Genomic DNA, 17985 nt, shown 5'->3' on the forward strand with positions numbered 1-17985 from the left:
CTGCTTGTCCCCGATCCCTTCCCTCCCGTCGATCGGGGAGGCCTTCCAGCGACCTTGAACGAAATCCCCGGATAACGAGGTGTGCGCTCCTCGCGCAGGACTACACTAACACCCGAGCCTCGACCTCCTCTTCGAGCACTTCCGGTGGTCAGTTGAGCGCGGAGGGCAACGTGGCCGCCGACTCCAGCGCCGTCCTTGAGCACAAGGTCGCCAAAGGTGATTCCAAGTCGAAGTCCAAGGCGAAGAAGGCGGACAGCGTCAAGGACAAGGGAGAGAGGGACAGGAAGGAAGCACGCCGGGAGCCCAAAGACGAGAGGTGATTATTTCTGCGCCGCTTATTAGCATTTGGTACACCGCTCGGAATAATTAAACTGGATTGCATAAGCGGCCTGGCTCTTGTCGGCGCGTCGCGTGCAGTAGAACGCGCTGTCTCGGATCGGACACGGCCAGAAATTTCATTTTCGAAAGTGACAAGCTGAAGTGAGTTAATCCTTTCCGAAAATTGATATCATTCTGGGCTGAGCGTATACTATTAGCCATTTGCACTCGGAAGTTTCTCGTTAGAAATATTTAGATATCTAATGCAAAGGGGTTACTCTTAGAGGCGCCTCTCAGTTGAACTGATTTGACACTGTGAAATCGTGAAGCTTGATGTTTAATAAACTTTGTATAACAATATGGAAATTAGAAAATAGTTTCCTTCGATCTATGCGAGATTCCTCGACAAGTCAATTTCTGAAAATGTCACCTGCGTCTCATTAGAAAATACTGAACATTTCCAGTGAAAAGCTTTGAAAGTAACTCAAAGGGAAGTCACAAGTACATCAGGAAACAAAGCTTTATTAACATTAAGCATCAGATTTTATAGTTTTACCGCGTGAAATAAAGTAGTGACCGAGAGTCACGTCTCGAGTGCAAAGGGTCAATTACTTCAAAAACTAACGAGACGGAAGATTAAAAGGAACCGTACAATCCATTCCTCGCAACCACTTATCTACAAAGAATATCCTTCCAATCCACTCAGTCGTATTCTACTTAACGAAACGTCCTAACGACACTATTTATGCAATCCTCGGGTGTCGACGTCAAAGTCCCTTCATAAACTCACCATAAAAATGCCGAAGTTCGTAAAGCACGGTAGAAACGGCGAGTGACTGACTCCCTTACGCAATGAAAACGCGACCCGACGGTCGTAACAATTTCCGCGGCGCGAGAAACGCGTCGGAATCGTAAACACGCGCGCCGGGGAAAGAAACGCGCGCGGGTACATCCACTAGAAATAACAGCTAATGGCTCGGTATCGGCCGGTATCGTCGGATAACATTAATACGCCTTGTCCGTCGTACTTTTCCCGCGACTGTTAGATTATTTCTATTAAGTGGCCCGGCCGCGTCCTTGCGAAATCACCGAGTGGCGACGGCCGCGATAAACGCGGCACGGAAAGCCCGGGTTTCCGCGCGGCGACCGTTCAACCCATAATTTAGCATCACCCCGCCGCGTAATCGTCCCACGAGGGCATAAACGCTCCTAACGACCGGCTTCCTATCTCCAGCTGTGACGAGTCGCCGGCCCGGCAACCCCTTCGCCCGTCCGGCCGCCTAAAAATATTTAATCGGCCACCTGTAATTTTATCTGAACTTTCCGCGCAGGTTACGGCGCGCCTTATCTTCCGCGTTGACATTTTATTCGGGCCCCGCGACTCGCCGTCGAATATGACCCGGTTTTACGCACACGGAAGGGAATATCTGCCCGCCGTTCGACACTCGAACGCTCCGAGATACCGTACAGCCGCATAAATTCTCCACCCTCGGAGAGTATGTCGTCGATTATGGCTTATTAATGCTGTGAAGGCTTAAGCAACCGGCCGGCCGATCGAACCGTGCACGGCTCAGATATATCCGCGAGATTTACTATTCGCGAATTCACCTCGGACCTTGTTCACGAATTTTATCTCGATGGTCGGCTCTCGTAACTCCCCCAGCGATAATAACGGCGGATTCTTTGAAAGCGAAATAGAAATCGTTTAGTAATTATGCTTCGGATCGATTGGGGAACTTTAAACAGTCGGTAGTACCTGACAAATGTACGGTTGAGAGTCAGTAGTTTATCCGAACATGGGACTTTAAACTAGTTTCGAATTTAAATTGATAATTTGAATTTTAAATTCCTGCGGGATTGGAGATAAGATGTTGTTATCGGGCTTTTTTCGCTCGGCGAGTCTTTCCCGAATGGAAATTAGCGGTTTTAGGATTCGTTTGGTACGCGACGGAACGGCGCGCGATAAAACGTATCGATGCTTCGTCGCGGGTAATCTCGCGGTGTAAATCATCTTGCGAATTACGCGACCGGGGAGATACGGCTGCAAAGATTCGCGGGCCGCTCGGGCTGCAACGGCAGTAAATGGCGCTTAATAAAGAACAGGATAACAGGTTGCGAGCGGAAACAAAGTTGCTGGGCCGTTTCGAAATTGCTCTCTGGCTACTTGTTTCCACGATAAACGTTAATTGGACGGTTTTCGTTCAGCCTTTTCTCCGCAAGTGAAGGCCCTCGGAGAAATTGCTGTTGTTTAATGCCGCCCGATGGAAATTAACGATATTTTTCGTACAGATAAATGGAATACGGCAGCTGGAGCTTCACGATACCGTGCACGACGTGTCAGATAAAGGAAAGCAGAAATTATACGCATTCTACTATTATTAATGGGTAACACGACACATTGCACATTTTAATTCTCGATTACGCCTCGATAAACAGTTCCCAGGCATACGCCGATTACAACTCTGCATCGGTTTAATTTACGAAGCGATAAAAATACCGCGATTAACTTCTTTAGATATTAATTTCACCGATACGGTCCAATTAGATTCATATTTTTCATTTATCTCGGCTCTTCGTTCAGTTGCGTTCGTAATATTAAAAGGCTTTTAACACCACTATCGACTCATTAATTCGGAATCCTTCGAAATATTGCATATAAGCCTAGTGTCTGTAAAAAATGGAGATATTACAAAACAGCTTTATGAAAGTGCTATTGAACTCAAAAGCAGCCACGATTATTACTCACAGTGTAAAAGGATCAAAGTATCAAGTTATCAAATTATCAAATTATCAAATTATCAAATTATCAAATTATCAAATTATCAAAGTAACAAACTACCAATCTATCAAATCACCAAAATCCGGTACCATCAAAATATCAGAGTATCAAAGCAACGAACTACCAATCTATCAAATCACAAAAATCCGGTACCATCAAAATATCAGAGTTTCAAAGCAACGAACTACTAAACCATCAAATCACCGAAATCCGATACCATCAAAATATCAAAGCATCAAGCTCCGAGTCCGTCAAACTATCTAACCGAACGGAACCAAATTCCCCATGGACGACGAATACATCCCTCGTCAGTTTCTTGCTCGCGGCATCGAGGGGTCAGTCACTCGCCCAGCGGATCGCAGCCCGAAGATCGGTCGTTTTCGCTTTCTGATGAAAACGTTCGTCCGGCCGGCCGGCCGGCCGAGTGTCGATTGATCCGTCATTCCTTCATCATCGGCAAAAAGAGGGGCCGCGGGATGGAACCCGGGACCGATTGACACTCGTTTTGCCGGCGCGGCTCGTTCACGGTCCTCCCCGCCGCTCCCCGTCCCTTTTCTCCCGTTCCCCGGATTCGGGGGCCGGGAAAAGAACGACGAGAACCGTCGGCGGGACGGGTCGGCGGGGCAGGGAGCCGCGTATGAAAGATTAATTCACAAAACGGGGAACGTTTTGCTCGTTGTTTCGGTCCCGCGAACGGACCTGCAGGGACGCTGGAAACGGTAAGAAAGGAGGCACGAAGCCCTCGCCGCAGCAGGATAAAGCGGCGGACGTGGCAGCAGGAAGGAAGACCGCGGGTGGTGTTCCAGGATCAGCCTGCTCGGAGATGGCCGAGGGTAATCAGTCGCCGCCGAAGGCGGAGGTCGACGACTCGCCGCTTCAACACGCCATGGATCGCAACAAGGAATGTGAGTACATTTACATTTTATTGCTCCCTTTTTGCCGAGCCGCTATCTTCCTCCCCCTCCTCTCTCTCTCTCTCTCTCTCCGTTTCTCCCGTCCCTTCCCTCGCTCCGCCCTTGTCGTCCAGCTTTACGACCCTTAAACGAGAGGACTCGCCAACTACCGATCCAGCTTCTTGCGCGGTCGCGCGTCGCTCGGAGAAAGGAAACGGGTCCGTCCCGGGATTCTCGCGTGTTTTCGTCAACCGATCCAGCTCGCGAGTCCCGCGATTTTCTGGGCCCCGGCTCGGGGCCGAGGAACTTTTTACTCGCGGACCCTCTCGGCTTCCACGCACTTTCGCTTCAAGATCGACGTCCGCGCTCGTTACGATCCGAGAATACGGAGTAACCGGCGACGCATGCTCGTTGGCGAAGGCAGACAAGGATAGGGGAGATTGTGTCGTTTCGGTGTCGCGGGTTTTACGCACCGCCGCTGCAACCGATACCGGGAATCTCGGTTTTATTTAGTTCGAGCGGGACGGAGCGAGTTAATGAAACGGCGCGACACGGGCGGCGGCTTTGTTGCTCTCGTTGCTTCTCGCTTGACGTTTCGAGGTTTCGCGTTGGTTTTCCTTGTTTCCGAAGGCGGAAAGCTTCGTGGATTGTTCTCGACTGTTCGACTTACTGCGAAATGTGGGACTTGAAGTTGAATTTGCTGCGACGTTTTCGAAACTGCGTGGAGGATACTTTAATATCGTTAGATCGGGAATCTTTGTGGAAACGAATGATCTTCGGAATGTATCAGAGAAAGCAGAAGTTGAAAGTATCTGTTTCAATAGACGTATAAGCACATTCTCTTGATTCTAAAATCATATTTCACCGCGTCCGCGTGAACCCAAAGGATCATTTCTCCCGAGGACGCGGAGAAACGAACGGCCGGTAGCTTCCCGTTGCATCGCGGGCACGTCCACGCCCCCGATAAACGTCGCTGGATCTCGACATTGACTTCCAGCGCGCACGGAGGAGGAAGTGTCGGTCTTCGACGACCGGAATAATCGATGAAAACGGCTAACGGTTCGCGACGATCGCTTCCGATCCGTGAGCAGCTCGGTTGTTATGCGAGTCGCTCGTGCACGCGCAACAGTGTTGCGTGCAGCTTCGATTGGCCATCTCGCGGTTATCCAAGACAGGTCCGCGTGATGAGAGAGCCGGCTCGCTCGTTAGGGTACATTTGCAACGCGGTTGAGATACTCGATCACAAATCCTCGAAGTAATTATAATACCATCTTCAAATTACTTTCGAAAACGCTTCTGTTTGAGCTTTTCCTTAATAACGAAAGCGTTCACGTCGAACCAACGCACACAGCTTCACACAACTGCTCAACGATTGACAAATAATTGACCACTTCGAAGATAATTCTTCGAAATCATTCATCGTATCAGCGGTTCTTCTGTTTTGTTTATACACCGCGAAGCGTAATTATAACACCATCTTCAAATTACTTTCGAACACGCTTCTGTTTGAGCTTTTCCTTAATAACGAAAGCCTCCACGTCGAACCAACGCACACAGCTTCACACAACTGCCCAACGATTGACAAATAATTGACCACTTCGAAGATAATTCTTCGAAATCATTCATCGTATCACCGGTTCTTCTGTTTCGTTTATACACCGCGAAGCGTAATTATAACACCATCTTCAAATTACTTTCGAACACGCTTCTGTTTGAGCTTTTCCTTAATAACGAAAGCGTTCGCGTCGAACCAACGCACACGGCTTCACATAATCGTCGGACGATTAATTGACAAATAATTGACCACTTTGATGATAATAATTCTCCTTCGGAATCACTCATCGTATCACTGGTTCTCCGTAAAAGTTTGAACGACTGAGGCCGCACGGCCATCGCAGCTCCACTATAAACGCACCGAAGAAAGATATTTTATCGCGGGTCTGATCGCCGCACAGACTCTCTCGGGTTCTATCGCAGCTCCGCTGTAAACGCACCCTAATCGAGATGATGCTCGGCTGCTCTTTAACGTCCGCTCGCGTTCGCCATTACACTCGCGTTCGCCGTGTAATCATTCGCTCGTTACTCGCCGCGCTTTTCACCTCTACGATTATCGATTTGGAATCCGGGGGATTCTTTTTTTCCTACCTTCCCGTTCGTTCCCCCCACCCCCTCCCCCCATCCCCCGCGCACGACGAGTTCCCGTGGTACTTTATCGCCGCGTAAAAATTACACGGCCGCCGCCACTTCCGTTACTGGCCCCGCTCGGCCGCCGATAAAACTGTCCCGCGGAAACGGCGCGATCCCCGGCCCTCGCAATAAAATCGACCGCGTAAAATTTCGGGCCGGCTCAGTTTTTATGTGGATCGAAATGCCTCGGAGATTCTTAACCCCGGAGCACCGGTTGACTGCACTGGAAACCCGCCTCCGTGATTGCGATCTCCGCTCGCCCCGCCGTTCGCTCGGATTTTTCAATGGATGCCATTCAGCTCCTTTACGGTTCCCGCTCGTTGTTTTTCGTGCCTCGGAACGGACGGAAGTGTTTGGACACGCATTTCATTCGGGTTATGAAAACTTCGATTGCGAACCGATGAATAATAAAACAAAGACGATGGGATCGAGGGGAAAAGGAGACGGGCCGCGAAACGTGACTTTACTTAAGAGTACGCGTGTTTCGCTGCGAAACTGGCGAACCCGGGATCTGAAATCAAAGTGAGACACTATAAAATGTAACTAACCGAAGTGTAACATAATAGAATGATACAACAAAGCTTCACGGAGAGTATACAGGAGTTATATCGTGTTACATAGAGATCTAAACTTTCAAGATAAATTTCACACGAAGACTATCGTTCGTCGTCATAATTCAACATTAAAATGTGAAGTGCAATTGGTACGAACGGGATTTAATATTGAAGGAATTTCGAAGATCGTCGAATCCTGATCGGACGATCTCTAATTCCAACCCTCCCGAACGCATCGATGACGAAATTGATCGGCACGAAGCAGCCTCGCCGCGGTTCCGACAAAGTTATACCGACCACCGGCGCGAGCTGGACGTAACATCGTCCCGACATCGGTCCAGGCAACACCGTGGAACAACAATACAGCGCGCGGCGTGCAATAACTCATCGCGCAGGCTGCGCGGCGGCCGGCACGATACAAGGATGTCCCTCCGCGGGACAACGGAACGTTGCCCCGAAAATTGATTTCACCTCGGCCGGAGTGGGCCCGAACCCCGGGCTTTTTACGGGCCCCGTATGCGCGGTACCCCGCGGCACGCGAGCCGAGCGTCGCTCTCGAAGACTATCGCTCGTATAACAGGGGTGGCCAAACTTTGTCATGGCGAAAGCTATATATTAACACTTCGGCGAGGACTTAAAGTATCCGAAATCATCCGCGAAGTAAGCTGAATCGTGTATTCAACCTTCAGATTCTAGGGGAGACCGATGTCTTGCGATATATACCGATCTCTCCTTATTTGAATAATCAATTAGATTATAATCTTACATCCTGGATAAACTTTGAAGTTGCTAACGTGGCGATCCTTCTCTTCGAAGGATTAAACCTGTGTTCTCTCAGTCTATACCTCTGCTAGAGCTCTAACTTGAGCAGTCGCACTTAATATCATTTATTTGACTGTTTTCGAGTTTTATAAGAATAAACATATTGTATATAACGTAATCATAATCATTCTCCAATATTATTGGTGATTGTGCGTGATTTCCAGGGGGTTATGTATAATTGCCGGATTAGTCAAATTTACTGTAACATATATATATATATATAGGACAAGCACAGGTTGAGCATCTCTGGCATAATACGTCGCGACGCGCGTCCCCCGCGGCGCGTTTGTTCCGCGCGGTGTGCGCCACGGCACCACGAATTCCGAGTCGCGGGCGTCTCGCGTGTAACCGCAGGTAGATCGATTCGGTGGGCTCGTTAAAGCCGCGGGGATCGACCGGGACAGTCTTTAAAACCCGATTCCATCAGGGTTTATCGGTCGCCGTTCGACGCGATTGCTTCTTGCGCCCGTGGACACCGTTCCCAAGCGGCTCCTCGCGCTCCTCCGGCCGGACCGCCTCCGGAGAAACCGTGGATCCTGCGTCCACCGCGGTTTTTTCACCTCGTTTTGTTAATTGTTCAGATTGTTAAGGCGGTTTGACGGATTTATAGGACGCGCCGGATCTTGGAAAGATTTGTCACGGACGGTGGCAGGTTTTTAGGCGGTTTTACATCGATGGCGTCTCGAAGGGATCGATCCTGACATAAAACGTCGAACGCCGCGAGTCCTGCGGCGATATCTAGCGACTTTTTCCGTGATTTATCCATACCATCGTCTTCGTAACGAACACATTTATCATCGACGTTGCCTTAGACTCCTCGGAAACGATGATCTAAGCACTACCAGCTTCGAATCTCAACCCGATAGAATCCTGCACAACCGACCACCGGATCTTACAGCGTGCCTTGTCCAACGCACGAAACTCGATCGACACACTCACCCCGTCTAAAAGTACCGCGTCAAGGATCGGCCGAGACTCACCGGCTAAATTTTATCGATTCCGTGCCCACACGGAGTCACACGCCTCGACCTTAAATTACTCCCGGTCCCCGCGCAGGCGAGTCCGAAGTCGTCTCGAACTTTTGAGTCACACCCGGCCCGGCGTCCGGACGCGCGGATAAGCCGGTGGTGCGAGCGAGATAAGTTAGACGAGCGAAAAGGAGGCGAGCGCGAGCGAGGGGGCGGCGAAGAGAAACGAACGATTCGATCGCGGAGGACGAGAGAGGCAGAGGGAGAAGAGAGAGAGAGCGAGGGATACTCGCGGTATAGTCTCAAATCGGCCCGCACCCTTCTGCCGGCAGAATTTACGATTGTCCACGCGAAAGCGTAGGTAATCGTCGATGATATCACCGTTATAAATAGGCACGCCTCCTGTCTCTCTGTATATTTATACCCGCACACAGAGGAGAGCCGCGCACGCCCGTGCACCTACCTGTCCGCACGAATATTCGCGCGCGCGTTCTCCTTCTTCCCTCCCCGTCCGCCCCGCGGCCCCGGCGTCCTTCTTTCACCGCGCGGCTATTACACCGTCGTGTCGAGCGCAATCCCCGCTCGGCGCGCGGCACGGTGTGCGACGCACACGCACAGGTGGCCGCCGAACGTGTTACTTTCCACGGACAGCCGCGTCGGAATTACGGGGGCACCGCGGGACGGCCCACGGGCCGCGTTTTCACGCGGGAAAACCGCGGCCGGCGAGGCTGCCCCGCGCGCGAGCGTGTTCCGCGCGGCATTCTAGCGCTCGCTCGTGACCGTGGGTGAGATTCCCGTTGGCGGCGATGGAACGTGGCACCGGGGCGACGATAAGGACAATGGAAGGCCGTGGAGAATGAAAGTTCGATAAGTCCGGGATCGACTGGGGGAAGTGTAGCGAGATTCTCTGGGAGCGTGGGGAGAGCTGCTTCGCAACGTAGAGAGTCTGGGGAATGTCCTTTGGGGTTCAGTTTGCGTTAGGAGAATAGCTTGAATGGTGCTGGTCGAGCTTTGGGAAGAGAGACGCTGAGATTTCAAGTGGTACCTGGGAAGTGGAATTAACTTTGAGAGTTACTTTGAAGGAATGTATGTTTAATGGTAAAGTACCATAATAATGAAGTTTTGTACACCTAGAGCATCAATGTTGTTAAATGTTTCTTCAATATTCATGAACCGATATTTCGAAAGACTAGTTGCAGCTAACGAACATCCGAAAATTCCAGTAAACACCCGAAAGCCTTAAGTGTTCGTTAATCGTCATTAAACACGGGGAACGATCGAATGAACCGTTCCTTTTAAAACCACCGAATCCCCAGAGCCTCGCGCACAATGTGCTCGCGCGACGCAATAATTCCAGCATTCCGCGGCGCGGGGAAGACCGCGTTCCAGCGGCGAGTCCCTTTAAAAAACAGGATTCCGGCTGGTTTCGCGAACGCGGCGCGGCGCCCGGGTTCCCCGACGCCTTCGGCACTCGCGGGATCGCTCGCGGACAACCGTGGCCGCTGGTATTCTAAAATTCCCTTAAATGTCAGCGAGAACCGCTGGAAACGAGGCAGCGGACACGGTGCGGTACCGCTCGGTACTCCGTTTCCTTGCACGCGCGTCACGCCGCGCCGCGTCGGCTCGGCTGATGCGGCGGCTGCGGCTTAATAACCAGGGAGCGTCGTTTGCGGGGGTAATTATCGGTCGCGGGTACAAGCCTGACAACGGCTCCCCGAAAATATACTCATTACCGTTGGCGAGTAGCTGCGGCGGTTTCGTAATGGAAAATTATGTCGGAATTATGCGGCGTGGCTCGTGAAGGCCTCGTTTCCAGCCAGCGGAGAACCGATAACCTCGCTCGGACGCTTAATGAGACATCTTCATTAATGAAACGTCCCACGCGACGGGCTCGTTTTCCATTATAACAGTCCCCGGAGCCTGTTTTTGTCCTGCCCCGCTCGCTCCGAGGAAACTCGCCGCGCTCCTGCTCGCGCTCGCTCGCTCGCTGGCCGCACACCATTTTCACCGTGCCCGTCCGCGGAGTGGGGAGACGAATTTCGTAATGGCCGACTAATTGGCCGGGCCGCGATTAAAACAAGATACGCCGAGGTTTCTCTAACGAATGAGAAGACGCCTCTCTCTTCCTACGCTTTCCCGAAAATACTCGTCGATCGGGTTCGATCTCCTTGTTCGACGATTCCTCGTGGATTGTCGTCTGCCTGGGTCATTAATCCGGACAAATTCTTAGCTTCGTTCCTCGGGCGTGTTCCCGGTGTTCCCTTCGACGCGTGAAAGTATCAGGTTTGAATCTGGTATCAATTAAATCGTCCGATAGCTGCGGCGCGATTGATCGCTTGAACGTGCCGATGGGATTCTTGGAATTTAAAGCTGTATGGAAATCGGAATCCTGCAAGGATAAATCTTTGGGATATAATCCTAAAGACGTTGGCAAACTGAAATTCACAGGGCAGTCTTCAAATGTATTTCATCCTTGTCGTTCGCGTATCAATGTTCAGCTGAAGTATCGAAATGCCAGCGAAAGATCTCCCTACTTTGTGAAACAATAACGCGATCTGCGCGCCGATTGAAAGAAAGTCAGGAAAAAGTGTATGTCCGTCATCGAGGCTTCTTCGTCATCTTCCTTAGAGTCTCGTTTGCACGCTGTTCGGCCGAGCTCGGACCCAGCTCAAAAGAAATCGGGCACGTTCCAGGCATTCGCGCTTTTTCCTCTAAGCGCTAAAAGTCGCTCGGACCGTGGCCGGCTCGCGGTCTCCCCCGGTATGCCTTTACCGGACTTAATTATACGGCCGGGTTCCCGTAGTCGTGCACCACTTTGAAAAATCCATCGGCGTCCAATTACCGTCCCTCCACGCGAAAAACGGGGTTTTTCTGCGTGGCGACGCCGTTACGCCCCGTGCCCGCCTCGAGTTTTCGACGCCGAGCGTGCGCTCACAGTGAAATTAATTAAATGAAAAGCAGGATCGTAACTTTCGGCTCTCTTGGCTGTAAAAGCAACCTGGACCCGGCCTCCGCGGCCTTGCGCGCCTTCTCTGAGGACGTTCGCGAGACGGCCCTGAGTGAACCACGGCGAAGTTAACCCACTTTGGATTAACACGACAGCCCCTTTGAACGTATCTTTTAGCGGGAAGGCTAGACTGGACATAGTTTATTACATTTCTAGCCCGTGAAGATCTCGAAGGAGAAATAGAAAGGAAATTTTCATGAGATTCTATGCTTTCCCCGCATAATTTTCAACTTACCGCTGACGCCATAAATATAAGAAATAAAATTCTATTCCATTTTAACTTGCAACATCTCGCAACAGAAGATCTTGCCAATGCATTCTGTATCTATCATTTGTACTCCGAACCTTCCCTTTTCAACGTTTCGAAGTGTATCGATCCAATAACGGCCGCAAGTTCTTTCAACGCCGGTCGCTCGGTAGAGAACATCCCTGTGTACAAATAAAACACGACAAGTACACTCGATGAAATGTTGTTCCTTCCAAGTAGTGTACCAAACCTGTGGTACTTGAGTATTGACAGGGACTCGTAAGTGCATATTGAACTTGATCCCGTCCGTAGCTGTCGATCGGGCGCCTGGAAACGCGTAGGAAGTCGGCCGAGCGCGAGCGTCGCTCCTATCCACGCGTTGAAGTCTCCGAAACGAGGGAGACTCTCGGCGACGTCTCGCATCTTTCCTCCGCCTCTCTCGGCCCTTTCGGAGCTACCACTTAATGTTCGGTGATTTATGACGCCCACGGTCCAATAATTCATTCGTCATTCATTTTACCGAGAAATATATTGAGTCTTAATTAACCAGATAACATAAAGTCTCGCTCGACTTATCGCGTCTCCAATACGTCCGACCGCTGGATATCGACGTAGCCCAACGAATCCGGTAGAATCCATCGGGATTTTTAAACTGCAAAGGTCTCGTTCGATCGTCGCGCCCGATCCCCGTCGATTTTCGAAGGACGGTCAAGCCGTGGAACGGTCGTAAAGATCGCCGGGGCAACGCTCACGCGCCGATAAGCCCGGCGCGGAGGAACTCCGCTCATAATCCCACACGTGTCGCACATAAATTACGCCGGCGATCGAATTCGCGGATCGAGAATAGTTCCGACAATCTCGTTTGCGTTCTATCTAATTTATCGCGCGTCGCGGGCGCGTGTACTCTCGAATTAACTCGGAACGCGCGCCGCACCGCCGCGGACGGAACGCGACGGCGCTGGTCTGCTCGCCCCGCGACGCGAGATAACCAATCGGCCGGGACTGGTCCACAATTCATACGATAGTGTGTAACCGCGCGCAAAAACGCGGCTCGAGGAAAAATCGGAGGCGGACACACGACGCCGGCGGTGCGTGATGTATGGGGCGAACCACTTTCAGCGAATTCTTCGAGCGGCGATCGCTCGAGAGGCAAATTGTTTTAGAACATAGCCTTCCATCTTTCCTATCTGCGCGTTGTTTACTGTGTCCGATAATTATATGCTGGTCGTTCTCTCGCAGTGCGCTGCGAATGCAGCGAGATGCATTTTTCCATCGAATATTGGAATTGTCCGTGGAGGAAATAGTTTTTAGATCTTGGGAAATTTGATAATTCCCACAGTACATAACTGATCACTCTTCTCTAACAATTGACAATTCTAATTAAATGTTATTTGCACATTATTCGTTGATGCAGTTGAATTGCTAGGAGAATAGCCGTTACAGGAAAACTGATTTCTTACTTCTAGAAGATCCACGAATCCGCGAGAATACCCACGTTTAATCCGAGGATTTTCACTGCACAACCACGCACGCTCGCACGCGCAGAACAATAAAGTAGTCCACCGTGTATATTATCGACCGGCGCGTGGCGGGCCGTGCGTGATCGCGTTCGCGTCAAGCTTGGACGCGTGCAATTCCGCGATACCGGGCGGCGCGGCGCTTTCCATCGTTTCGTAACATCGCATTTTGATAATATTCCGTTGATTTTTCACGCCTGCCTCCTCGAGGGATCGATCCCCGCGTCATACTTATAAATAAATCGCGCGCGTTATCGTTGCATATTCATACACATCGACGTGCCCCGGGTTTCCCGTGGGCGAACCGGATCGAGATATGTCGAATCGGAGCCGCGCGCGGCTGAAAGTATCGCATTGAAATCGCCGCGTGTACGCGCCGCAACGCTTCGTCACCGTAAAAATCCGAGACGTGGCCGTGCAAGCGTGCATTCGTGCACCGCCACCGCCGCCGCTGCTGCTGCCGCTGCCGCTGCAGCGCGAAAAAGAAATCGGAAAAAAAGGGACGCACACCTAGCGATGCTTACGTGCCCGGCCCACGCACGTAACACGGTGTTTTATAATGGGCCGACGACGAGCCACGTGCCGATCCACCGACAATCGCGCCGACCATTTCCTTTCCACTCGCTCGAGTCGACGTTCGTCCCTCGTTTTCGACGACCGCTTCTTCTTCTTCTTCGTCCTACATGCTCGTCTAAATTCACTGGAGTGTAACGTATTCGAGTCGCTGATATTTTCAAATGTCGAACTCTATGCAATAACGTATCCCATAGAATCTACGTTTGATCGTTTCAGGCTCGTTTGCACTTGCTGTAATGTTGCGGATGCATTATAAGAGAAAATTAGTGAGTACCTCGGAACAGGACTCTATATTCTTCGATACATTAACACCATTCAACCGGTAGTCTTACGAAACGCAGTGATAAATGAATGTAATCACTATTAAGAATTCAATCAATCATTTATTAGAGAATAGAATCTGTCGATGCTTGATCGTGGATTTTTGCCTAAGGTCAAAATGGCTGCCCACGTATCGATACAACCTCTAACTACCAGTCGAACATTCCCAAAACATCAATTTTTATCAAACTAATTATCGCTTCTAGTGTTGTCTATCGAGATCTAATCCTGAGACAAAGTAGGAGGTAAAACTTGATCAGGTTTGTCAGTCTAAGTCGGTCCAGTGTCGAAGCGATCAACGAAACGCGTCGTCTAAACGCAAAAGTTGAGGTTGGTCGAAGCAGTTGATTACGTTCCGACAAGCGAGTGGAATTCGTGCATGGAAACGAGGCGGCGAATTGAAATTCAGCGGCCGCCGCGACGGAAAACATTGACGGGAGGAAGGAAGTGACGATCGTTGGTATTCAAGGCTGTCCGAGCTGGTCGCCGATGATCGGACGAGGGGTAGGGGATCAAGGGAGGGGAGAGGGGTACGTCAGAGAGGGATCTCTGAGCCAAGGAACTCCGGTGACCGAGTGCTAGCGCTAACTGACGCTTAGAATCGTTTCTTGTCCGTCGCCCACGCGCGGCGAATTGAACGGGACATCGTCTCTTCCTTCCGCGAGCGTTCGTGCTCGGATACGCCTAATTCCAGCTCCGCCAGCAACACCGACTTTACACTTTTACCTTCGGAAATCTTCGACGACTGTGAACGCGACGATGAGGATGCAGCTTAGTTATCTACCAGAAACAAGTCTCCGCGATGGGAAGATTCGAAAAGATTCGTGTTGCATTGAACATCTCAACTATTAACTCTTTAAGCGCTCTTGACTATTTTCTCGTATAGTTATTCCTTTGTAGAAGAGCAAAGGAACAATTATTAATTATTTGGCGTTGCAATCCTTTCTTTACACTATTATCACTTAACTACATGATTTAACAGTTTCATTCGGCATTGGTTATCTTGTTTACGATTGTTTTCAAGTAATTCAGAAGCATCGGTCATCGGTGACCGACATGGCGTTTAACCAGTTAAAAAGACGTGGAACCGAAAAGCGAGAAGCTTGAAATATTGAAGCTCCGAAATACCGAAAGCAGCAACCGTTACGCATCATTCTATTCCACGTCTTCATATGTAGCAAGTGTCACAACGCTCACGAGAGCGAACGTAATCCGCATTCGTTTCATTTGAATAATTATTACTCCCATTAATCACGAGGCGTACACAGGTAGGTCATTGAAAACCGACCGTCTCGATACAAGATCGACCCACTCCCGACGAGTACACGATCGATCCCATCGCGAACGGAACACCCGAATTCTGTTTCATCCGCGCTCATCCCACACGATCCTCCCAGCGTTCCCGCTGGAAAAGAACCACCGGTAGATCCGTAATCTGACCGTAATGAAACGTTATTAATCCACGATCGCCGCGATGGCGGCTGTCCCGTGTAACACCTGGCCTACGAAAACAGCGATAAATCAGCGGCATTCCCGGCGCGCGGAAGGCAAAGCCGGTCGCGGAACGATTTCCCGCGACCCAGGCGTCACCGATCGTCGCCAGGAGTCTCTCACGGCTCGTTTCGTCACCGACGACGACAGAGGCGAAGGCGAAAAGGCCGGCAGGACGGACGCAGGACAATTCCGCGGCCCACGCGTCATTGTGGTCGCGGCAAATCGGTCGGCCACCTGGTCCGATTCAGCTCGTCGTCGTCGTCGTCGTCGTCGCCGCCGCCGAGCGCGAGCCGCACGCTGGCCTTCCCCGTCCTCGTTTCCTAGCCGACCGTCTCTTTCTCTCTCTCTCCGTCTTCCACGTTCCCGACCCTCTCATTCCGCCCGTCGACTTCCATCGACGTTGTTATTAGACGTTATCGTAACTCCGAACACCTGACGAGCCGCGGCTACCTGGAAATATTGTCGTTCCCAACGTAACGAGCTACACTCCTGCCCTCGCGGGCCCATCTCTGTCAAGGATCTCTCCTTTACTTCCCCGTATTCTCGGATGAATTAAGCGTTTTACCGTGGAATGCTCGTAACGCCGTTCCTCGCTCGGAACTTCCTTTTCGTTGCCGGGAATTCGAGCTTAGCCTGTGGGCGAACAGCATTTCGTTCGGATTGGATCTTGTTTTGTTTCGAGCTGCTGGAACTCGGTGAAAGATGAAATGTTACTGCATCAGTATTATTCATAAATTAGGAATTATCCTAACATCTTCGATTTGCCGAATGTTTCGCAACCGAACGCTTTGTCGGTTGCCTTTATCTTCGCGCGTCTCTTTTAAGTCCGCGAGAACTATCGCGCGGAAACAACGAAGTTAACGCATTAACCTTCTCCCGAACGCTTGCAATACTACTCACCGTCATCCGGAATTACTTAGAAGCTTCATAATTGGCTATTTATACGCCGTTTCCATTACTGGTCCATTATTGCCGGGGTACCCAAGGACCCGCAGCCGTTTCGTTCGCCAACCTATAATAAGCGATTCCCATCGGTTCTTTTTTTATGGTACAGACACGCGGAAGAACATGCGCCTCGATTATGGGCATACTCGGGAGTCAGCAGGGAGACAAAAGCTATTGATCTTCGACTGTATCGTTTGTCAGACACCGATCGATTCGTTCGTTTACAATTAATATCCAGATTTCGTCCGTTTTCCCCAGAATTTGAAATCTCTGTAGAAACTATTATTTTCAAACGTTCGTTAAACTTTTAACCGAAACCATTTTATAGAAACAAATCTATTGCGAATGGAGAGCATATAAATTCGCGGTCAGTGTAAATTCCTCGCATTGTCGCGAGCGAAAATATAAATCGGCGTGTACCTCGCGCTGTTACAAATCTGTCGCAACGAAATATTCGCGGCGGCGGCGGCGAATATCTCGCGCCGGTTCGGGGGATCCTTAATTCCCCGAACCCGTTCCTAACGCGTCGAGCTTCGCTTTCGAGCGGCCGTTATAGATCTTCGAGATAAAATCGGCGTAATGCCTTCAGCGAAGAAATTGACCGGTTCGCGATCGCGTGTCGAACAAGCGGCGGGACCGCATACCATCGCCGAAGCGATTTCCTGCGCCCGTGACGGGCACGGTGGCTCAAAATTTCGCGAGATCAATTCAACGCGTCGTGCCGTGCATACCGTTCGGCCGCTGATCGATCAGTCCCGTTCTGCGGGCCGTGTTCCCGCGGACGATCGGATTTTTCAACTTCGATCGCGCATTCCTCGCGACACCTCTTCTTCCCGCGCGTTCCTCCGGTTCCGATCCCCTTCGTTAAAGGTCACCAACTCTGGAGACACGATCCTTCTTATAAAATGTTCCTTGGGTTTTAATCGATTGCGACAGATGATTTATTTGCCGATCATTCGATCGATGACAGCTGAGGATGATGTATTTCATGCGATATTCGACATAGAAGATTTTACTAGATGATACATTATTCCCCGCGTTATCTGAATTCGATATTAATAGAATAAGGGAATAGTAACGGAACAAGCAAAGATAATTTATGAATGCATTAGAAATATATGTTCATATATCGATTGAATTTTAATACGAAATTTCCATTAAACTGATTAAACGCGTCGATGTTCGCGCGACTTCTCGAATAAAGATATAACCGCAAAGAACGTTTTCTTAAAATAATTTCCTTTTATCTGATACCAACGGCATAAATAGAACTTGCTGCCAACACCAATTCCATTGATTAAACTAATAAAACATTAGTCGAGACCAGACGTCATATTCATTCCTAAGAAAACCGCGC

At 50.3% G+C, this 17985-nt stretch overlaps 1 protein-coding gene across 6 annotated transcripts in view; it reads left to right on the plus strand.

Annotated features, from left to right (window-relative positions):
• The window catches only part of LOC116430514 (uncharacterized), a 365874-nt gene that overhangs the window by 256377 nt on the left and 91512 nt on the right, over positions 1–17985 (plus strand). For all 6 annotated transcript variants that reach the window (XM_076369539.1, XM_076369537.1, XM_076369540.1 and 3 more), the window contains 2 exons: positions 99–316; positions 3803–4002. In XM_076369539.1, the coding sequence (XP_076225654.1) occupies positions 99–316; positions 3803–4002 (418 nt within the window). The remainder of the gene's footprint in view (positions 1–98; positions 317–3802; positions 4003–17985) is intronic.

This window comes from Nomia melanderi, chromosome 7 (genome assembly GCF_051020985.1).
Source record: "Nomia melanderi isolate GNS246 chromosome 7, iyNomMela1, whole genome shotgun sequence".
Lineage (NCBI taxonomy): Eukaryota > Metazoa > Arthropoda > Insecta > Hymenoptera > Halictidae > Nomia > Nomia melanderi.